Source organism: Sapajus apella, unplaced genomic scaffold (genome assembly GCF_009761245.1).
Source record: "Sapajus apella isolate SASKATOON/1434 unplaced genomic scaffold, GSC_monkey_1.0 scaffold5, whole genome shotgun sequence".
Taxonomy (NCBI): Eukaryota; Metazoa; Chordata; class Mammalia; order Primates; family Cebidae; genus Sapajus; species Sapajus apella.
The window spans coordinates 5,377,791-5,401,258 of record NW_022436945.1 but is presented as its reverse complement, the minus strand read 5'-3'; the positions used below and the strand labels follow the sequence as shown (position 1 = coordinate 5,401,258).

At 41.8% G+C, this 23,468-nt stretch overlaps 1 protein-coding gene across 3 annotated transcripts in view; it reads right to left on the bottom strand.

Annotated features, from left to right (window-relative positions):
• Window positions 1-221: 221 nt before the first annotated feature.
• The window catches only part of BST1 (bone marrow stromal cell antigen 1), a 33,037-nt gene continuing 9,790 nt past the window's right edge, over window positions 222-23,468 (bottom strand). Inside the window, exons 5-9 of one of the 3 annotated variants that reach the window (XM_032272919.1) lie at window positions 21,288-21,364; window positions 20,848-20,940; window positions 17,116-17,202; window positions 13,019-13,078; window positions 222-2,244 (exon numbers count right to left, since the gene is read on the bottom strand). In XM_032272919.1, the coding sequence (XP_032128810.1) occupies window positions 2,139-2,244; window positions 13,019-13,078; window positions 17,116-17,202; window positions 20,848-20,940; window positions 21,288-21,364 (423 nt within the window). In that variant the 3' untranslated portion in view covers window positions 222-2,138. The other 2 variants (XM_032272913.1, XM_032272922.1) reach the window with 2 other exon arrangements.

Sequence of the window (23,468 nt, the reverse complement as noted above, 5' to 3'; positions counted from 1 at the left end):
TGATGAGCTTTTGGTTTTGTTTTTCTCTTCTGGAAATGTTTTAAGTTGGATCAAATTACTACACATATGATACGTGCGTGTGTGTGTGTGTGTGTGTGTGTATGTATGTGTGTGTGTTTCTCTTTTTCTGATTATAACAGTGGTGCATGCTCATTGGAGAAAATTTGGAAAACACAAAAAAGTCAAAAGTCAGAAATCAAATAACACTGTCTGGAGAAAACTCCTTTGTTTTTTGGTTTATTTTCTTTTTTGTCATTCATCTACGATATATGTATATCATCTGCACACACATTCATAATATAATTTATGAACTTTGTATCATACTTTAGACATTTGCATCATATAATAAAGTTTTATATTTTATCACTTACATATTTTCCTATGTGATTAAATGTTCCTTGAAAATATTTCTTAGTTTACATACAGTAAAATTTACTCTTTTTCATGAACAGGTCCGTGAGTGTTGACAAACACATGGATTCATGTAATCACCACCACAATCAAGACGGAGCAGTTCCATCACTCCCAAAAGTTTTCTCTCAGTGTCACTTTGCAGGTAGCGCCTCCCTCTAGTCCTAATCATCCCAACCCCAAAATCACTGATCTGCTTCCACTCCTATAGTTCTGCCTTATTGAGGATGTCATATAAACAGAATCATACAGTTGGTAGCCTTTTGGTGTGGCATCTCTCACATCTGAGTTTCATCCATATTGCTGCATATATCAAGATTGTTACTTTTATTGCTGAGTAGTATTCCATGGCATAGATTTACCAGTTATTCATTCACCATTTGAAGGACATTTGAGTTGGCAAACATGGCTTTCACTTGTTGAATGATACTCCATATTACAAATATACTAAATCCCATGTAAATAGTTCTGACATGGTTTGGCTCTGTATCCCCACCCAAATTTCATATTGAATTGTGATCCCCAGTGTTGGAGGTGGGGCCTGGTGGAAGGTGATTGGATCATGTAGGTGGTTTCTGATGGTTTAGCACCATCCCTTAGTGCTGTCTCGTAACAGAGTTCTCACGGGATCTGGTTATTAGAAAGCATGTAGCACCTCCCTCTTTACCCCCGTTATCCTTCTCTGGCCATGTTAAGACATGCCTGCTTCCCTTTGGCCTTCAACCATGATTGTAAGTTTCCTGAGGCCTCCCCAGCCATGCTTCCTGTACAGCATGTGGAACTGTGAGTAAATCCTCTTTTTTATTTTTATTTATTTTTTTGTAAATTACTCAGTGTTGGGTAGTTTTTTTATAGCAATGCAAGAATGAACTAATACAAATTCCAAACAGTTTCAATAAACGTATAAATATTATTGAACATTTTGGATTTTTCCCTCATTAAGGCTGGGTGTGGTGACTCACACTTTTAATCCTAGCACTTTGAGAGGACGAGACAGGTGGATCGGCTGGGGTAAGGAGTTCGAGGCCAGGCTGGCCAACATGGCGAAAGCTCATCTCTACTAAAAATACAAAAATTGGCTGGGTGTGGTGGCAGGTGCCTGAAAATCCAACTACTCGGGAGGCTGAGGCAGGAGAAGCACTTGAATCCTGGAGGTGGAGGTTGCAGTGAGCTGAGACCTTGCCACTTCACTCCAGCCTGGGCAAAGGAGCAAAACTCCATCTCTCAAAAAAAAAAAAAAAAAACAAAAAAAAAACCATTAACTGAACATCTTTATACCAAATAAATGAAATCACTGCAGGCCAAATATATATGCATACATTTATATAGTGTACATATGTCTTGAGCAATCAATAAGCATGCAGTGTGCGCACTGCTGGAGATACAGGAAAATATAGATGATGTAATATACAGTTTTATTAGAATTCTCTAAAAATGTTTGATAATATACAAGCAGTCTGACTCTCAATGTTTTGTGTCATTGTAAAAATAAGAAAATAACTTGCTTTAATTCTAATGCAGCATTTTTTAACCTGCTATATAGAACTAATTTCTTGTTTCTGAAATCCTGAGTATATACGCCCTTGAAATACCATTTCAGGACATGGTTTTCCCAGCAAAAATCTTCTTTAGACAACAGAATCATTTGGTATACACAGAACAGGAATGATGACTGCAAGGGCAGGCTGCAGGCCTGGAAGAGGGTTCGAGCAGCACAGAGTTTCCAGTTACAGTTGAGTCCCTGAAGCCAGAGCCAGCAGGAGCGGAACGATAAGACCCACACTTTGTTCTGCATAAAAAAGTGGGACTTTTCCTTGAGTAGTGGCTGCTGCCCTGCAAATTAACAAGGAAATAGAGAAAATGTTAGTATTGGTGTATGGAACCGACACTCAAAAATACCGTGCACCATTAGTCCGTTTTTCGGTTAGCTCGGCGCGCGAAGCCGTGAGCAGCAAAGTCTCCCGCGACAGCCGGTAGGAGGCGGTGCGGGAAGTCCCGCACCCGAGTCAGCGCAGGCGCCGCAAGTTTCTGGAGACGGTGGAGCTGCAGATCAGCGTGAAGAACTAGGACTCCCCAGAAGGACAATCGCTTCTCGGGCACCGTCAGGCTTAAGTCCACTCCCCTCCCCAAGTTCTCTGTGTGTGTCCTGGGGGACCAGCAGCACTGTGACGAGGCCGAGGCTGTGGATATTGAACACGATGCGCAGAAAAAACTCAGCAAGAATAAGAAACTGGTCACGAAGCTGGCCGGGAAGTATGATGCATTTTTGCCCTCAGAGTCTGATCAAGCAGATCCTACAAATCCTCGGCCCAGGCCTAAATAAGACAGGAAATTTCTCCTCCCTGCTGGCACACAACGAAAACATGGTGGCCAAAGTGGAAGAGATGAAGTCCACCATCAAGTTCCAAATGAAGAAGGTGTTATGTCTGGATGTGGCTGTTGGCTACGTGAAGATGACAGACAATGAGCTTGTGTAAAACATTCACCTGCCTGTCAACTTCTTGGTGACATTGCTCAAGAAAAATTGGCAGAAAAACTGCCAGAATTTCTGGGCCTTAAATATTGAGAGCACCACAGGCAAGCCCCAGCACCTATATTAAGGCACATTTGAATAAATTCTACTGCTACCGTTAAAAAAAAAAAAAAAAAAGTGCACACCGTGGAGAAATTTGCATAGTATAGAAAGTTATAAAGTGAGAAGTAAAAGTCTTAGTCTCCCCATTTGCACTTTCCATAGAAAACCAACTTTGATAGCATGAGTTCGATTTCCAGGAATATAATGCACACATGAATGCTAAACCTGCTCGGTAGAACTGATTTCCACTTCTGAAATCCTGAGCACATGTGTCATTGAAATACCATTCCAGGGCATTGTTTTCCCAGCGAAAAGCTTCTCCGGACAACAGGACCTGCTGTTACTCTGCAAATTATCCTTAGATGTCCTTAGATATCCTTTTATCTAAGCACAAATGGAATCTGAAACGTGTGTTCTTCGCCTAACATCCTATCTTGAACATGCTTCCATGTTGGCACACAGAGAGTTAATTCATTCTTCCTTGTGGATGAATTCTTACTGTATGGATGGAACATGGTGTTAGCCAAGTTCTCTACTGGTGGGTATTACATTATCAGAGTTTAAGTGGCGAAGAAAAACCTGTCCTGATATGAACACATCAACAGAGGGCCTGCCCAAAATATGGACCGTATTCATAGTAAACAGTATCTGACCACTGGGTTCTTACAAACAGAAATTATTGAATTCTGTTAAACCAATTAAAAGATGAATTTTTAAAATTATGAAACCATCAAATGTTGGCTTGGAAATATATCCCATGGCTCTGGACTAGCGGCCCTGTCCTTAAAAGTTCCTGACTCATGTGGAGAAATAGGAACACTTTTACACTGTTGGCGGGAGTGTAAATTAGTTCAACCATTGTGGAAGACAGTGTGGCGATTCCTTAAGGACATAGAAATAGAAATTCCATTTGATCCAGCAATCCCATTACTAGGTATATATCCAAAGGATTACAAATCGTTCTACTATAAGGACACATGAACATGAACGTTCATTGCAGCATTGTTTACAATAGCAAAGACCTGGAACCAACCCAAATGCCCATCAATGATAGACTGGACAGAGAAAATGTGGCACATATACACCATGGAATATTATGCAGCCATCAAAAACGATGAGTTCATGTCCTTTGTAGGTACATGGATGAACCTGGAAACTATCATTCTCAGCAAACTGACACAAGAGCAGAAAATCAAACACCGCATGTTCACACTCATAGGCGGGTGTTGAACAATGAGAACACATGGACACAGGGAGGGGAGCACTACACACTGGGGTCTGTTGGGGGGAAATAGGGGAGAGACAGTGGGGGGTGGGGAGTTGGGGAGCGATAGCATGGGGAGAAATGCCAGATATAGGTGAGGGGAGGAAGGCAGCAAATCACACTGCCATGTGTGTACCTATGCAACAATCTTGCATTTTGTTCACATGTACCCCAAAACCTAAAATGCAATTAAAAAAAAAAAAAAAGTTCCTGACTCTATTTGAATGCTGGTCCTCTCTTCTTTTTTGCTGAAATCTCTCCCATGGGGTTGTATTAGGGCTCCCCCTGCCGGACATTTTCTACAATTGCACTGTGATGCAGTTAATGTCTGGGACTTGACTCAAAATTTAAAATTACTTTCGCTTTCAAATAATTAACTAATTACAGAGGGTTACATTTTTCATTAAGTTTTTAAAAAATGAAATAACACATAATTAAATACACTAATAGTAACAGTCTCCCTTCATATTTTCCCAGTTCCTACTCCTTTGCCTAGAAGGAACCACAGTTAGCAGCTTGGAGTTTACTTTCTCAGACCTGTTTCTATCACTTACATCCATTATCATGCACAAACAGAGACATGCTGTTTTTCTTTCTTTCTGTGTATTGGTTTGTCACTTTGTAACTTAAAAAGCTTTTCTTGTCAGTGTGAGTCTATACTTGAGGGGGGTTTTATTACGCACTATTTGAACTGCACTTACTTTAATTTTTAAAATTAAATATTGTTATTACATTTGTACACTCAAAAGCCTAATTTTTCCATGTCCTTTAATTTATAAATCACATTGTTCTATTTAGAAACCTAGTGAACTCTGACAATAACGTTTAAGGTCGTGTCACACTTAATTCCCGTGAATTTTTAAACTCAAGTTATTTCAGGTCAAATTATTATTATTACTATTATTATTTGAGACAGGGACTCATTCTGTCACCTAGGCTAGAGTGCAGTGGCGTGACTACGGCTCACTGAAGCACTGACCTCCTGGGTTTAGAGAATCTTGCTGTCCCAAACTTTTGAGTAGCTGGGGCCATAGGTGCACACCAATATACCCAGCTAATTTTTTTTATTATTGTTTGTAGAGGCGGGGTCTTGCTATGTTGCCTAGGCTCATCTTGACTGCCTGGGCTCAAGTGATCCTTCCACATTGGCCTCCCAAAGTGCTGGGATTACAGGCATGAGCCACTGGGCAAGGCTCCAGGTTAAATTATTTTAAACTTAAGTATTAAACTATTACATCTTCTTTTTAAAATATTTTAAATGACTTTAAATTAGCAAAACTTTCTCAAATACTTGATTGTAGTAAATCCAGTAAATGTATAACATTTATAATTTATATATATATAAATATAGAACTTAATTCTTTTACAAATTCCAATACTGGTTCAAAACTTAGCAAAATTCTAATAACTTCCTACTAAAAATCCCATGTCTAAAATCAGTTACTTGGCTGAGCATGGTGGTTCACACCTATAATCTGGGAGGCCAAGGCAGGAAGATCCCTTGAGACCAGGAGTTCAAGACCAACCTGGGCAACATAGGGAGATCCCATCTTTATTATTTAAAATTTTTTCTAATAAGAAAAGAAAATTTGGCCAGGTGTGGTGGCTCATGCCTGTAATCCCAACACTTTGTGAGGCCAAGGCAAGTAGATCGCATGAGGTCAGGAATTTGAGATTAACCTGGCCAACATGGTGAAACGCTGTCTCTGCTAACAAGAAAAAAATCAGCCAGGCATGGTTTGCACCTGTAGTCCCAGCTACTCAGGAGGTTGAGGCAGGAGACTCACTTGATCCCAGGACGTGGACGCTGAAGTGAGCCAAGATCAAGCCACTGCACTCTAGCCTGTGCAACAGAGTGAGACTCCATCCCCCACCCAAAAAAAGAAAGAAAAAAAGAAAAGGAAAAGAAAGGAAAGAAAAGAAGAGGGTAGAAAAGAAAGGAAAAGAAAATTTTCCAGGAGTGGTGGCATGCACCTCTTGTCTCAGCTACTTGAGGCCGAGGCAGGAGGATCATTTGAACCCAGGAGTTTGAGGCTACAGTAAGCCATGATTACACCACTGCACTTCGTGCCTGGGTGACAGAGCGAGAACCTGTCTCCAGAAAAAAAAAGGAAAAAGAAAAGGAATTAGTTACTTAATAGTAACACATATACTGGGATCACAGGTTTAATGCAACAGCTGTTCTTATATGCTACATTCTCTAAAATATTGTCAATGATTAAATACCAAAACATACAGATTGTCTCTAAATTTACCACAAAACTATTAATAAAATAAGTGAATTTACATCAATTGTTATTTCATTCTAAACATTTGCAGATTAAAAGCCCTTTACCCCACTATTCCTAAACAAGTAGAGATGGGTAGTCCTGCCTCTGTGGCCTGGGGCATTTAGGACAGAGACTTCCAGCCAAGTTAAGAGATCTGATGTTTGCTCTTGGCCCTCCGCGCCACACGGAGTCCTCATTCCAATACTATATATCTGTCTTCTCATACCACCAGTCCTGCAAATTAAAAGTCTACTGAATTTTGGGCCAATATTATAACCTATAAGCACCTAAGGTTGCTGTTGTCCTTAGATTGTTCATGAGGTCTTCTGCTTGCTGTATGGTTATCCTACCATTGTCTCGAAGGGCTACATTCTACCCCTTCCAGTAAGTGTAACCTTTGATGTAATCATTTACTTGTCAGTGGATATTTAGGTCCAGTTCCCAATATTTAAGTATTATAAAGAATGCTCTGGAGAACATATTTGAGCATACAGGCTGTATGCACATTTCAAATCACTTCTTTAGAATAGGGCACCAACAGCACCCTAAAGTCTGACCTACGTCAAAGATTGTGATGCTTTTCTAATTCTTGACACATATTGTCAAATTGTTTTCCCAAAGCACTTTATCAATTTTCAGTGTCATCAAGCATTGAATAACATCTCTAAAATATTTTTCTGCTATGTTTTAATGTATGTCAAAAAAGTTTAGGTGAAAATGACACCTTATTGAATTTGTATTCCATTATTATTAGAGTGATTAAATAATTTTGTATATATTTGCTATTTGTGGTTTCTCTTTTGTAAATTATCTATGAATATTCACTACTAGAATGTTTAAAAAAGAGATTAGTAAAATTCCTGCCAGGGTAATGAAAGTTGGAGAAAAACTTGGCAAAGAGTGAAAGAGGGTTTTATCCTTGACATTCAAAGGAATTAGGCAGAATTGTCAAAAATGTCTACCAACAAGCACTGAAAGAATGCCCGCACACAGGAAAGAAGAACAGGTCAGTAACTGAAAAGCCCTTACTTATTTACTTACCTGCTGTGGTGTGAGTCCTAGAGACATTTTAAGGCAGTATGGTGTGGCAGGAAGGAGGAGAACTTTACACACAGATAAACCTCGGTTTTGCTTCTGCCTCTGAGTAACATTCAGTGATCGCTTCTCTCTCTGAACCTCAGCATCATTGATGACAGTCAAATTGTCCTTCCAGGAATGTGGTTGGAATAAAATGAGATGATGACTCCAGAGCACCAGCTAGAAGCCTGACATAGCAAAGTGCTCAGAAATACTGAAGAAAAGTGAGGAGAGCTGCCCTCATTTTCCTTATACTTCCCGCAGCAGGGGAGCTAACCCAAGACACGGGTGCCAGGATGGCGCCGTTTGCCCATTTCAGGAATGGTGGTATAGGCTGCAATGGGTTTTATAACAATGAATTTTCTATAGTCTGTTTCTGTATAGGCTTACAGTCTGATGAATGGGACAGAGTAAAAACATACAGACCTAAGTAAGTCTAACACCACAGACACTTCCCTATTCAAGCCTTAAGAGGTTCCAGCTTCCTTAGAAAGTCTATACCATTAAATCTTTGCAACAGCCTTATATTCCCCCCTTTTCCACAAAAATGAGCCACAATAGGATCCTTTTTCTTGGAATCAAAATGTAGAACTTATGCATATGCAGCCACTGGGCACCTCTCTGAAGCTGTTGTAGAGCATTTGTCATTCCTTCTGGCTGCCCAGCACCTTTGAACATCATTCTTAAATCTATTCCTTTCCCGGGTAGAAGGCAATCATTCATTCATTCATCCATCCATCCATTCATTCATTTATTCATCTATTCATCCATTCATTCATAAGTGTCTACCAGGTTTCAAGCTCTGCTTTAGGTTCTTAGAATACTATCAGAAAAGTAGTCATATGAGGGTTTTGAAAAATTAGCTGGGCATAGTGGCGAGTGTCTGTATCTCTCTCTCTCTCTCTCTCTCTCTCTCTCTCTCTGTCTCTCTCTCTCTCTGTCTCTCTCTCTCTCTCTCTCTCTATTTCTCTTTATTTTTTTTTAGATGGAGTTCCACTTTTGTTGCCCAGGCTGGAGTGCAGTGGTACAATCTCGGTCCACTGCAACCTCTGCTTACTGGGTTCAAGCAATTCTCCTGCCTCAGCCTCCCAAGTAGCTTACTGGGTTCAAGCAATTCTCCTGCCTCAGCCTCCCAAGTAGCTCAGCATGCACCACACGCCTGGCTAATTTTTTGTATTTAGTAGAAATGGGTTTTCACCGTGTTAGTCAGGCTGATCTCAAATAGGTTAAAGTCCCTGACCTCCTGGAGCTCATGTTCTAACAGGTGGGAGACAGGTGCGAAAGAATGAACTTCCCAGCCTGGGCAACATAATAAAATCTCATCTCTACAAAACACAAAAACAAACAAAAACTTTAAAAGTTAGCTGGGCATAGTGGTGAGTGTCTGTATCCCCAGCTATTTGGGAGGATCACGTGAGCCCAGGGGGTCAAGGCTGCAGTGAGCCGTGATTGTGCCACTGCACTACAGCCTGGGTGACAGAGAGAGAGACCTTGTCTTTAAAAAAAAAAAAAGGAAAGAAAAAAAAGAACTTCACAAGTAGGTCAGTCAGAAGATAAACAGTGTAAAAAAGAAAACACAGAGTCACATGAGGGTTTTGAAAAGCCACAGTTGTGAGATGGAGGCTGTAATTTTAAATATTCAGATCAGGAGCCTAGGTAGTTTCATGGAGGCATTGTAGATATGAAAACTAATAATTTTAGATCATCTGACTCTAACTCAGTAAGAGCAGAGTGCTTACTGCTGCTAAAAAGGTGATTCCACAGCCTGATGAGCAGGAAGGCATATGATATCTTTAGGGAAGTGGATCAAAACTAGCCTTGAAATAAAAGTTCCAGGTCAGAAGCAGTGAGTGACATGTCTGGAAAGAATATGATGAACCTGGAAGATGGAACTAGAAGTCTGAACATGGTAGTAGGGAACCTTGAAGGTTTTTAAGCAGCAGCAATATGAGGGTGGACTTCATTTTCAGGTGAGGAAAGGAAAGACCCAGGTTCACAGGCTGTGCTTTATCTCCTGTGGGAGGACTCAGAAACAATGCATGCCAAGTTCACAGGGAATGACTAGCATTAGAGCATGGGGAGAGGACTTAAATCGATCACCGAACCTGGGATGTTGACTCCTAGAATACGTGCTGGAGATGATGGGTCTATTGTCCTTATTTCCAGCCCAAAGAACATGACATCTGCCAGAGTGAATTTTGACAGTTCTCAGACTCCTTCAGATCCTGGTTCTGCCTGCACTAGCTGGGTGGTCTTGGGTGAGTTCTTCATTAACTTCTTGGAGCCAGAGTTTCTTTGCTTCTGAAGGGAGAATCTGAACCCACCCACATTGGATCAAAGAAGTTTGGCTTCTTTCTAAATGACGGTGGCTTAGAGAAAATTGATGTTTATTTCTCTCTCAATAACCACCCAGGGCGGATAGAGTGGCACCATGGTGCAGAGGTGCCCAGCCTCCTTCTGCTGTGTTGCTCTGCTACCCCCAGCTGAAGATGGCTCACCTCCGCATCTTCTGGGACCATACACCAGCCAGCATAAAAGGAGAAAGGGAATGCATGACCCTTCCTTTCAAGGGCTTAACCTGGAAATTGCACATGTCACTTGGCCACAGTGGGTAGGGAGGCTAAGAGGTCCACACGTTATTCTTGACAGCCATGAACCCATCTAAAATTCAAGGGCTCTATTACTAAATGAAGAAGAGAAGAAGAGCTATATGGGGATGACAAGCCAGTTCGCCAGTGCATGCACTCTATCTCTTTCTGTCTCTCTCTCTCTCACTCTTTATTTTATTACTTTATTATTATTATTTTTAGATGGAGTTTTCCTCCTGTTGCCCAAGCTGGAGTGCAGTGGCACAATCTTGGCTCACTGCAACCTCTGCTACTGGGTTCAGGTGATTCTTCTGCCTCAGACTCCCAAGTAGCTAGGATTACAGGCCTGCACCACCACGCCTGGCTAATTTTTTGTATTTAGTAGGAATGGGGTTTCACCATGTTAGTCAGGCTGGTCTCAAGCTCCGACCTCAGGTGATCCACCCACCTCAGCCTCCCAAAGTGTTGAGATTACAGGCATGAGCCACCGTACCCAGCCTGACTCTCTTTAATGTACTAGTTATTCAGATAAACATAATCTTTTATGTAGTGCACACAGCAAATGCCTGGCATATAGTTGCTCTACACTCCGATTAGTTCTCTTCCCTTGTAGATGGAAGAATGGATCCCACAGGCATTGATGGTGCACCCACTATGTGCAACTGTAATGAGAAATGCTAAGAGAAACACAAAGAGGAAGGCAGAGTGAGGCAGGCAGATGGTGCAGAATGAACAATAGCAGGGTTGGGGAGAGTAAAGTACTGTAATCAAATTGTGTACGAAGTCCTTGGGAGCAAAGAGAAGGGAGTTCCTCAATCAACTTGGAGAATGAGGAAAGCCTCATTGAGGAAAGCACACTTGAGTTGGATTGTCATAATAAGTACAATGCTAGCAAGTAGAAAAGGAAAGGAAAAGAATTCGGGTGAAGGGATCAGAGATCTCCCTGCGAACACAAACCAAAACGACAATAATGCACTATGTTTTACCCCTAAGATTGACTAAAACGATATGGCTATAGGTACAGGCATAGGTACAGATATGGATACAAAAAATACACAGTGGTGGAGGAGTGGAGAAGGGGCACTCCCAACATACACTGGGGGTGGAAGTGTATGCTGGCACAGCTTTTTTGAAACCTATCAAAATTTTGCAGAACATACCAAAATTTAAAAGGCACACATTCTTTGATCCAGGAACTCAATTTCTGGGAATCTATCCTACACAAATACTTGCACAACAGCTTAAAGTATATAATCAAGGATTGTATTTCAACATTGTTTATAAGAACAAACAACTACTATAACAATGTACAACCAAGCCAGCCCATGACACAGGAAGGATTAAATAAAAGGTGGAGTGGCCTTCCTACAGAGTGCTCTTACAGCCACTAGCAGTCTGGGACAGAAAGTATGAACAAACTTAAAAGGATGAGATGACCCCATAACACCGGCAAGTGAAGAAAGCTCACAGCAGGACGTTATGTGTGGCATGACTGCTTTTTGTACAAAAACTAAACAGATACATATAAATAAAAATAAGGCCAAACCAGAACCAAATGAACACGCTTACATCTGTCTCTGATAACATGTTCATGTTTGTGCACTGAAAACTTCTGAAAGGAGATGGACCAGAATAAAAGAAATTACTCTCAGGAAATGAGAGCTGAGGCAAACAAAAATCCTTAGTCATTGATGCTAGGGCTAAATATTGGAAACTAACTGTCCACTTATAGGCAATGAGGTTAAAAAATCATGATATTTTCACACAACTGACTGCTACAGAGCTGTCCAAAAGAACAAAGTTTTATCAATAAATATGGAAACAAAAATAAACAAACAAGGAAACAGCTCCAAGACATGCTGTTGAGTTAAAAAAGCCAGGTCTACAGCCAGGCACGGTGGCTCACGCCTGTCATTCCAGCTCTTTGGGTGGCTGAAGTGGGCAGATCACTTGAGGTCAGGAGTTTGAGACCAGCTAGGCCAACAGGGCAAATCCCTGTCTCTACTAAAAATACAAAAATTAGCCAAGAGCAGTGGCATACTCCTGTAGTCCCAACTACTCTGGAGGCTGAGGCAGGAGAATCACATGAGCTTGGAAGGTGGAGGTTGCAGTGAGCTGAGATAGTGCCACTTCACTCTAGCCTCTAAATAAATAAATAATAAATAAATAAATAAAGGCAAGGTCCAGCATCCTACGTATACTATCATTTATGTGAATAGTATAAGAGAAATGTCTCTTTGTGTCTCTGTGTGTGTGTGTGTATGTGTGTGTGTGTGTGTGTGTGTGTGTGTGTGTGTGTGTGTGTGTTGTTACAGGCACACAGTATTCTAGAGGATATGCAAGAAAGTGGAAACAATAATTGCCTTTGGGTAGGGAAACTGAGTGACTTAAGAATAGCAGGAGAATGACTGCTCACTTCCCTTACCCTTTTACAATAGCGAATTTTGTCCCATACATATATACCTTTTTCAAAAATGTAGTGAAAATTTAACTTAGGATTAAGAAATACGTGTTAAAAAGGGCCTCCAGCTGTCCCACTCCTGGCTGCTCTGCTGAAGTAAATGCCACCAGGGGAGAGCATAGAGTAGGGCCACTTTTGCTCTGCAGTGCATGGTAAGTTTGGCTCAGCTCGGCAGATGTCTGTCAGATCTCAGCAACCCACAAGCTCGGAGTGACTGAGAGGAGTGCGGTGCAGAGTTACAAACCTTACTCTGCAGCCTGGCATTTTAGGGCATAGGTATAAAATCATACTGCAATTCACCAGTGTTTCACAATACATACTAAGGGCTGGTTATCTTGGGAAAGAACGATTTGGGTTAGGACATTTACTTACGAATTTAAGGCACAGTCAGGATGAGTGCTGTGGTCCACACACTGTAAGAGCTTCACTGGTCTACAGAAAGAAAACAATATTTAAGGGATTATTTAAATAAACTTCACCCATCAAATATTCATGGTTTGCCTGAAAAGTCCTGGAGATACAGTAGTCTCTGATCTCAAAGAATACAGAAACTATTTTCTCTAAAAATATTAGTGGCCCAGCATGGTGATGTAACCCTGTAATCCCGGCACTTTGGGAGCTTGAGGCAGGAGGACTGCTTAAGACCAGGAGTTTGAGACCAGTCTGAGCAACATAGCGAGACCCTGCCTCTACAAAAAAAAAAAAAAATCTTAAAATTATCCGGGTACAGAGGCTCATGTCTATGTGACATGGAAAAAGCCCCATAAAACTGCATACCTCAACCATACCTCAGCTTTCTATTGAAACTGCTCTCTGTGACCCTAATGTGAGAGGCAAGCAGTCCAAACCCATACCACCTTGGCTCCTGCGACTTGTAATAAGTATCTAAGGTCTGTAATTCCCAAGACTACCAGACAAAGTGTAAATTAATATTTATCTTGATTTCTGTAAACCACTTAAGTAACAATCGGAGTGACAAAAGTCCCCTGGCCCTTGGAATGTCCGGAGCCCCTCACCCTCATCTCCGCCCAGGAGGTGATTTACAGAATCCACTAGCCCTTGGAATGTCTGAAACCCCTCATCCCCATCCCCACTCCTAACCCTCAGCCCCGAGGTGGTTTTAGGGGTATAAAAGGTCTTGACACCCTCCTTTCGGGGCCACAGGTTGGAGAGACGAGAGTCCTCCATTGGCCGCCGGCAATAAAGACCCTGCAATTTGGCATACTTTTATCTTGGTGTTGACTTTCTATGCTCGGTTCAGTACAACACCTATAGTCTCAGCTACTTAGGATGCTGAGGCAGGAAGCCCAGGAGTTTAAGGCTGCAGTGAGCTACAATCACATCACTGCACTCAGCCTGGAAAGTACAGTAAGACCCTGTGTCTAGAAAAAATAAAACAAATAAAAATATTAGCCAGCATTTATCAAACACTGACTATATAGGAAGACATTTGATTATATCTTTTGTAAGGATCATGTCATTTAATCCTCCTAACAACCAAATGGAATAGGTGCTTTTTCTTCTCCAATTTACAGTTGAGAAAGCTGACCACAATAACTTGCCCAGGTTCTCATAGTAGCAGGTTGAAGGGCTGAACTTGAACCATGCAGGCTGACTCCAGGGCCCAAGCTTTTCACCACTTCTGTACGCACGTACGACATGCACGACCTGGTGAGTACTTTGGGCAGAAGGTTGGACTTGAACCACATGGGTGACGGCCAGTGCTCAGGCATCAGAGAGGAAAGCTAACTTGCTGTGCACAGTAGAAGGAGAAGATGTGAAGTTCCAAGGCTGTTGGAGGTGGGGAAGGGAAGCAGCAATGAAGACAGGAGCCAGGGCTTGGTGACACATGGGGAGTTAGGCAGGAGGCAAGCCTAGACAGAATCTCTGTGGCATGATCACTGCAGGGGACCATTCAAGAACAGGATTGTGATATTGTTCTCTCTACGGCATGCCATGTCATCTGTCCTTGAATCAGCTGCCTTTCAGTAATGTCTACTTGATGCACATATATATATATATATATATATTTTTTTTTTTTTTTTGAGAGGGGGTTTCGCTCTTTTTACCCAGGGTGGAGTGCACTGGGGCGATCTAGGCTCCCCTGAAACCCCAGCCCCGGAGCAGGCAATTCTCCTGGCTCTGCCTCCTGAGTACCTGGGATTACAGGCACGCGCCACCATGCCCAGCTAATTTTTTGTAGTTTTAGTAGAGACGGGGTTTCACCATGTTGACCAGGATGGTCTCGATCTCTTGACCTCGTGATCCACCCGCCTCGGCCTCCCAAAGTGCTGGGATTACAGGCGTGAGCCACCGCGCCCGGCCGATGCACATATTTTTAATAACAGTAGTTATCTGTCATTGTTTATGCCCAGAAAAGGGCATGAAGTTTCACTGGGTCTGATTCAACACAGTGCTGGGAGAAACCAACCAGGAGGTAAGGGAGGCTATGAAAAGATAAGTCCCCTCCAAAATGGGCAAGAACATTTGACAGATGTGGAGCAGAAGACAACGCCATCTGAAGTGTGAGGGGCAGGAGGATCTCACATTTGGGTTGGAGTTGGAATTGTTAGGTTAACTTTTGTTACTTTCCCATGTTATACCTTTCACTGTATCCTCTCTGCTCCTGACAGTAACACAGAAACAGCCTATGGGCAGTAAAGAAATGGGAGCTTCCTCTTTCTTTACTGAGTCAGGCTTGAAAGAGAAGAACCCTGAGGCCGACTGAGGTGGTGACACCAACAGAGAGGAAGAAAGTAAGGCCAGACCCAGGGCAGCTGTGAGGGAGACCGGCTCTGGCCCAGACTATTACAATTCAACCCAATGACGTGAAAACAAAGCAAAGGGTTGTAAATGCAAACATTTTAGCTAAGATCTTCTCCATCATTGAGCTTGTTTTGTTTGTTTGTTTCGGTTTGGTTTTTGTTTTTTTATGGGGTTGGGGGCAGTTGCTTTATTCTGAGACCAGGTCTTCCTCTGTCACCAAGGCTAGAATGCAGTGGCACCATCATAGCTCACTGCACACTCTTACTCCTGGGCTCAAACAGTCCTCCCACCTCAGCCTCCCAAGTAGCTGAAACTACAGGTACATGCCACTGCGCTTGGCTATTGAGCTGTTTTGGAGTAAGGATTGAATATTTTTTTAAATTTACTACTGGTGCTTTGATTAAGGAAGGAAGAGCTTGGTAGGAGGAGAGAAGCAGCATGCTTTACAATCATGCAAAACTGGGTTCAAGACTCAGCTCTGTCACTGAGTTTAAAGCTTAACGACAGATAAAACTAATAAATCACATTACAAATCTGGAAAGTGGTTACTATGAGGGTGGTGACCAACAGAGAGGCCAACAGGAGCCCCTCGGGATGCTGGTTATGCTCTGTTTATTGGTCTGAGGGCTGGTTGCAGGTATGCACTAAATGAGGAAACTTCATCTACCTGTGTACTCATGTTTTGGATATTTTTCTGTACATAGATTATATTTCCAGAAAGGACATTTGCCTTGTTTTGTTTTTAAGAAGGGGTGATAAACAACACCTAACTTTTGAGGGCATTGGCAGTAACATATAAGTAAAAGGTACAGATAACAGAACAGCCTTGAGGGGCTCCTTGTCTTGAGGAGGCATGGAGTGGGAGGGAGTGGTTCACACTTTTAGGGGGCTTTGTTCAGCTGGGAGATTGATCCCATGGGGCTTCTGGGAAGACAGAGAGTGGCAGAGAAGCAGGATGATCAAGGGTGCTGGGCGATAAGAGAAGACCGCTGACATCATTTCCACTCTGTGACACTCAAATGTTCAAGAAAGCCACTCAGTTTTTGCAGTATTGGATTCCAGCCCCTTGCAGAATCAGCAGGTCCACAGTCTTAGAGGATGAAGCAGAGAGAGCCAGAGGCAGGGATTTGAGTCCAGAGTTGGCTTGCAACTACCTTATGCCTTGAGCCAAGTTTTTTTTTTTTTTTTTTTTTTTAATTTCCAAGCAGGAAGGCCCACAAATGATATCTGATTATAAGTATATAAAGTGTCTGGCCCATAAGTGCTCACCAAATGTTAGATATTATCATTTTCCTATTGGTCTGTGGTCAAGATGTATCTGTAAATGTCTCAAACAAACTCCCACCTTAGCACCTGTCATGCACAAGGACCCCATAGAGATCCAAAGACACAGGAACCTCAGTCCTTGTCCTCCACTGTCTCCCTGCACAGTCAGCACAGTGAGAGAACCGGGCATGAGCAAATGAGAAAGTGCCACTCTGTGTGTACTTTAAGCTCCATGAAGATGGACTTTGGACAGCAGTGGGTGGGGCCCTGGCCAAATCCAGGCCAGAAGGTGTTCCTTGTTTGCACAACAAGAGGCCACCCAGAGGACACCACCCTGTGAACTTCAGAGCAGGGAGCCAACAATAGCCTTTAGACAGCCCTCCTCCAAAATTACACACCACCTCTACAAGTGCACATTGATTATATAGGCTGCCTACCGGTAATCATTAATACAGCTGTACTGGAACCCCATGTCCTTCAGCCTCTTTTCCAGGACTTTCATGCTGCCTTCCCCGCAGGATTCCCTAAAACATAAAAATATATAATTAAAAAGTAAGAAAATAAGAGGACGAAGAGGAAGCTATCTCTTGGTTAAGTGTAATTTCTTTTGACTATGTGCTCCTGGATATTCTACTCTCAGAGAGAAAACGGAATGTCTCTGGTTTAAAAAGGGCTACTTCCGGTAAACTTGCGGGACCCAGGAGACGATGCTCTGAGGACCCCAGCCCCAGGCCTGAGGTGGGCAGCCAGGAGCACTGGGAGAGCCAGGGACAGTGCATGTGCATGATGTCAGCCACCTGAGCAGTCTGTCCCCAGACAGTGACACATATCTGCAATGTGCCCCAGGGGCTCAGCACAATGCTACCTGCCAATTTGTGCACCTTACACTGCAGTGTATTCATTCAAAGTTTTAAGTAACCACCAAAACATACACATTTAAAAATATTAGAAAATGCAAAGAAACAAAATTTTTTAGAAATTACCTGAAATATCATACCCTTAGAGATAACTGATGTTAACATTTTGGCATTTTGGTGTATATAGGTCTAAACTTTTAAAATATATTTATTTCTGCGAGTTTCTTAAAACATAGCAATGGGACTCTGCTATCCAATTTGTTTTGTACTCTGCTTTAGCTCCTGTGTACACACACACACACACACACACACACACACACACACACATATACACACACACTTTTCTGCCATTGTTTTTAGCTCCTGCATGGTCTCCCTTGCATAAACAGACTATAACTCATAGAGCCCATCCTCTCTTGTTGAAGACCTAGGTTGATTCTTTTATTTCAATGCCATTTACAACAAACTTTGTTGGTGTGGAGTCCTAATTAGGAAAAAAGGGAGTCAGGCTGGCAGGAGCAGGGAAAAGCAAAAAGAGAAAGCAGATAAGCTACAAGTCTGTTTTCTTCATGGTTGAGGATACACAGCTTTCTACACAAGTATCTCACAACTTTCCCATGCCCAGCTATCACCAGATCCTCAGCTGATAGGAAAAGGCAAGTTAGCTTACTTGGTGTTATCAGAACTGCACGAAGTGCTCTTCAGCACACAGCACAAGCACCATCCTATAAAAACCCCAGCAAGGCTTTGTCTCCCTGAAGTAAGCTCATCTCTTGTTGACCTGCCTGTTGTACCCTTGCAACATATTTTCATACTTTCACTAATAAATCTGCCCTTCTTTACCTTCAACTGTCTTGGTAAATTCTTACCTCCCGTACCACCAGCCCAGATAGTCACTGATTAGAACTTCATTTTCATACACATTCTTAATTGTTTGTTTACCTGGCATAAATTCCTGAAAGTAGGTTTTCTGGTATCACCGATTTGAATCCATTTTAAGGCTCTTATATAAACAGTCTGATAAAGTACAAGAGTGGCAATTTCCCACACTTGTACCAACAGTGATTCTTGTCCGCTTTCATTAATGGTCACAATTAAGCAGGGAGAATTTACAAACACAAACCGAAGTAGCCACAACACCACCAGCTGTGGTTATTAAGCATGGTATATTATAGGCAGGGCCCTGAGTTTACATTAAGTGGGATGGTAAACACCCTCCCCACTATAAAATTAATAGAGGGGGAGTGTACAGGGTGGAAATAAGCAATTGGAAATTTTTACAGAAGTGGAATTCCAGGCATTACAGGAATGAAGAGAGCAAAGTATTGAATAACATCATTTTTTAGAACTTTGACAATACCTGGGACAATGCCTTACTCTGCGCCAGGTTCACTACTTATAATTTTTTTTTAGTAAGCAATGACATTTAGGCTGCAGGACACCTGGACACAGAGATAAGTGAATGGGTTATTAAAATAACTATAAAGGCCAGGTGTGGTGGCTCACGCCTGTAATCCCAGCACTTTGGGAGGCCGAGGCAGGTGGATCACCTGAGGTCAGGAGTTTGAGACCACCCTGGCCAACATGGTGAAACCCCGTCTCTACTAAACACACAAAAAATTAGCTGGGTGTCGTGGCAGACATCTGTAATCCCAGCTACTTGGATGTTGAGGCAGGAGAATCACTTGAACCCAAGAGGCAGAGGTTGCAGTGAGCTGACATCTGGCCACTGCACTCCAGCCTGAGAAACAAGAGTGAAACACCATCTCAAAATAAATAAATAAATAAATAAATAAATAAAAACTTTTTTTTTAATAAAGGCAGCCCAAAGCATGCGAAACACAATCAGTTGTTAGCCATGTTGATTTTAGCTCTCTGCTTGTGAGTTTTATTTTTTAAATAAGTTTTATTTTGTATATTTGAGGTTTATAGCATGATGTCATTAGATACATATAGATAGTAAATTGGTGACTGTAGTAAAGCAGATTGACTATCTATCGTCTCACATAGTTACTTTTCCATGTGATAAGAGCAGCTAAAATCTACTTATTTAACAGTGATAATCCCTAATACATTACAGTTTTATTAACTATGCTATTAATATGTTCTCCCTAAAATCTGAGCCAAGAGTCCCACTTTCTGAGACTATGACCTGCATCTCCACCCTGTGGCTCAAACATACAACCAGGTGCTCTGACTCCTTTTGTAACCTCTCCTACGGCAGAAAGGATGGGCTGAGATGACATTGAATTGCAATCCCCTTATCTTGGTAAAGGTAGGTTCAAAGCACAAGCTTTCTCTGATAGATACATAAAACAACAAGCAACTAGACAGTTGCTCTAGACAGAGCAACTTCTCACAAAAATAAGACCAATGATACACATTTCTCATGCAAAAGTAAGTATAATTTGTCTTCTGAGAAGGGGAATGCAGATCTTGGTATTACTTATGTAATTAAGGAGTTTTCAAATTTATCACAATCTATTGCCCAAGAGACAGGGGAAAATTCAGCCCTTAATATGGTGAGTCTTAGAGGGTCATGGGGGCTGACAAGGACACAGGGAATTCACTGAGTTTCTCCTAAACACTTTCAATGGGACCGCCACTCCTGTGGTTAGTAAAACTTTTCTCCATGTAGCACAGAGGGACTGTTCTGAAGGATAAGGTCCTAGCTTGCTTCCAAAGCTCCATTATGGCTTTTTAGCTTTAATTAGGCTGTGGCCTCATTGGCTTGTCTTTAAACCAAATCAGTTTAATTTTAATCTTGAGTTTGTGCCAGCAGTGCCCTATACTCTGCTGAGAAGGATGAGTTTCAGCCTGCATTTACACATAAACTCGTGCTTTTCCAGAAAATGTGGATCATAAAAGTTTTCTTAATCAGTTATTCAAGACCCAGTTGAAGAACTGGTTGTTATCTGAGAATAACATCTTAATTATAGAGTCCCTAGGTTAACTCTGAGAACCACTAGTGAGGGCTTTTGAATTTCAAATGACCAGCAGAATAAACTGGTTTAGACCCTCACAAATGCATAAGGAACTTGCTCATCCAAAGCTGGCTGGGTCACTCAAAAAGGAACACTGTCTTCGCTGGCTAAGAGGAGTATCCCAGATAAAGGAGGTTTTCTCTCTGGGCTCAGGACTGGCTATCAGCATTGCCAGAAAGTCAAGCTTTTGTCTTTCTCTACCAACCCCATTAGAAACAAAGAAGGCTGTCACTTCCCCCAAACTGAAAATGTTCAATGAACCTTATCATGTCTTATACAAGAAAAACAAACTTACACAATTATCACTATCAATATCACCATGACTTACACATTGGGTCCCCCGATTTCATGCATAACCCAGATCTCAATTCGTGTAATTTTTTCCTTCTGGAAATTCGGAATTTCATAATCTGCAAAAAAACTGAGAAACATTTCTTAAAGACCTAAAGCAATATGATAATTTTTCCAGTTCAGTTGTTAATTTACACACTACTTTAAAAAAAAAAAAATTCCTAGAGGTTTTTTTTTTTTTTTTAATTTTAACTTTTATTTTTAGGTTACTTATTATTCTTGTATTCATCAGCTGTTAATGGTTTAACTCTGTAGACATGGCTCTGATCACTAGGTCATTCGTCTGTTTTGCTTTACCTGAATTTATAGAAGCAAGCATGAGATGGGGATTAGGATAATTTTCTTTGGCCTCTATTTAAAACAATTAAATAAACATCTTGGCATCCTCTGTTGTGTTTGAATGTGTGGTGTTCTTACCCTTTGATGGGATAGGCTCCTGTTGGCTCTGAACCATTCAGCATGACATAGATCACCCCAGAACTATCCTTTGAATACTACAAGAAAGACCAAGTATTTTTAGCAAATAAAGACATGACATTTTTCTACGATAAACTGAGCATTTTTACAAATTGTCAGTTCTAAATAACGGCAAGGATATGATAAATGTGGCATTTCATATGGCTTGGTAGAAATGCAAACTGATTTATTTTGGAAAGCAAAGTGCCTTGAAATGTCAAAAAACTCGTAGACTCAATAATCCATGCCTGGGAATCTACACTAAGAAGATAATAGAAAATATGCAGTATCTTATCCGCTGGAATAAACTAGGTTATTCTCCCTTAGCAAAGAACCTCAAAACCGCAGGGGCTTTAAATAACAATAACATATAATACTCACACTACATGTTTATCACAGGCCCTTTGGGATTTTGTTCCCCGTGTCCTCAGTCTGGGACACATCTGCAAAATCTCTGATTGCCAGGAAAGGGAGGAGATAGTGACAAGTCATGGACCACTTCTTAAAGGTTTCCACCCAAAAGTCACACACATGACTCCCACTCGCAACTCATTGGTCAGGGTAAGCCACATGTAAATAACCGTGAGACAGGGGAGTGCAAACCGTGGCCTCAGAAGACAAGCCAGAAATATTTGGCAAGCAGCACTAAGGACTACCATGAGCATTGTGCACAAAGATGTGGAGTGGAGCCTTCCTTGTAATTCTGAAATATTGTAACCACTACAAAATACTCAACAACAAGGGAATAGTAAGTAAACTGTGATGCTTACGTGTCTGAAATTTTAACCAGCCCTTAGTCTACAAAGTACAACAAAGATTTGCAATAGCATAGGAAGTGCTTCCTTTTTTTATTTTTTATTTTTTGAGACAGAGCCTGACTCTGTGGCCCAGGCTGGAGTGCAGTGGCGCGACCTCGGCTCACCGCAACCTCCGCCTCCTGGGTTTAAGTGATTCTCGGGCTTCAGCCTCCTGAGTAGCTGGGACTGCACGTGCGTGCCACCACGCCCGGCTAATTTTTTGTATTTTTAGTAGAGACAGGGTTTCACCATGTTAGCCAGGATGGTCTCAATCTCCTGAGATCATGATCTTCAGCCTCGGCCTCCCAAAGTGCTGGGATTACAGGCGTGAGCCACCGCGCCCGGCCGGAAGTGCTTTACTTTCAAAGCAAAATGCAACAGTTGTTGGAGGAGCATGAGCTCTACTGTGTTAAAAACACATGGGCAGAAGTCAAGGAATTCCCAAGGGAGAGACAGGTCCACAGAAATTCCAAAATCTCCACTTCGAATTACTATCCGAAGCATATAATTTCCCTCATAAAATGTTTATACTAGAATGAAGGATGTGTAGAGGTGAAATACGTGGCACTGACGTATAGGTGGCTGGGTTCACTCCCTAGCAAAGTGACACTCAATACCAAACAATATACTCCATGTCATCCATGTCTCATATTGCTTCCAAATAGTGCTAACAGTCATAGTTATATCCCTAAGTACCAACGCCTGACCACCACTATGCTAAACGGGTTGCCTTTAGGTGGTAGGAATGTCGGTGAAATTTATATTTTCTATGTGTGTCACTCTCTGTTATGAGCAGCTATTATGCTAACAAAAAGAAAAAATATTTTTAAAAAAATGTATGCAGGGTCAGGCCTGGCAGCTTACACCTGTGATCCCAGCACTTTGGGAGGCTGAGGTGGGCAGATCACCTGAGGTCAGAGTTCAAGACCAGCTTGGCTGATATGGCAAAAACCTGTCTCAACTAAAAGTACAAAAATTAGCCAGGTGTGGTGTCGTGCACCTGCAGTCCCAGCTACTTGGGAGGCTGAGGTGGAAAAATCATTTGAACACAGGAGGCAGAGGTTGCAGTGAGCTGAGAATGTGCCACTGCACTCCAGCCTGGGTACAGAGAGACTCCATCTCGGAAAAAAAAGATAAAAATAAAAATTAAAAGTATGCAGATGCAATGAGGCTATATAACATCGTGGTTGAAAGTCTGATCTCGAGCCAGCCTGCCTGTTTTCAAATCCTGGCTCCACTGTTTGTCAGTTCCATAACCTTAGTAAAACTTCTTGACCTCTCTGTACCTTACTTTACTATCTGTAAAATAAAGATGTTAAGAGTCTCTGTCTCATAGAACTGTCAT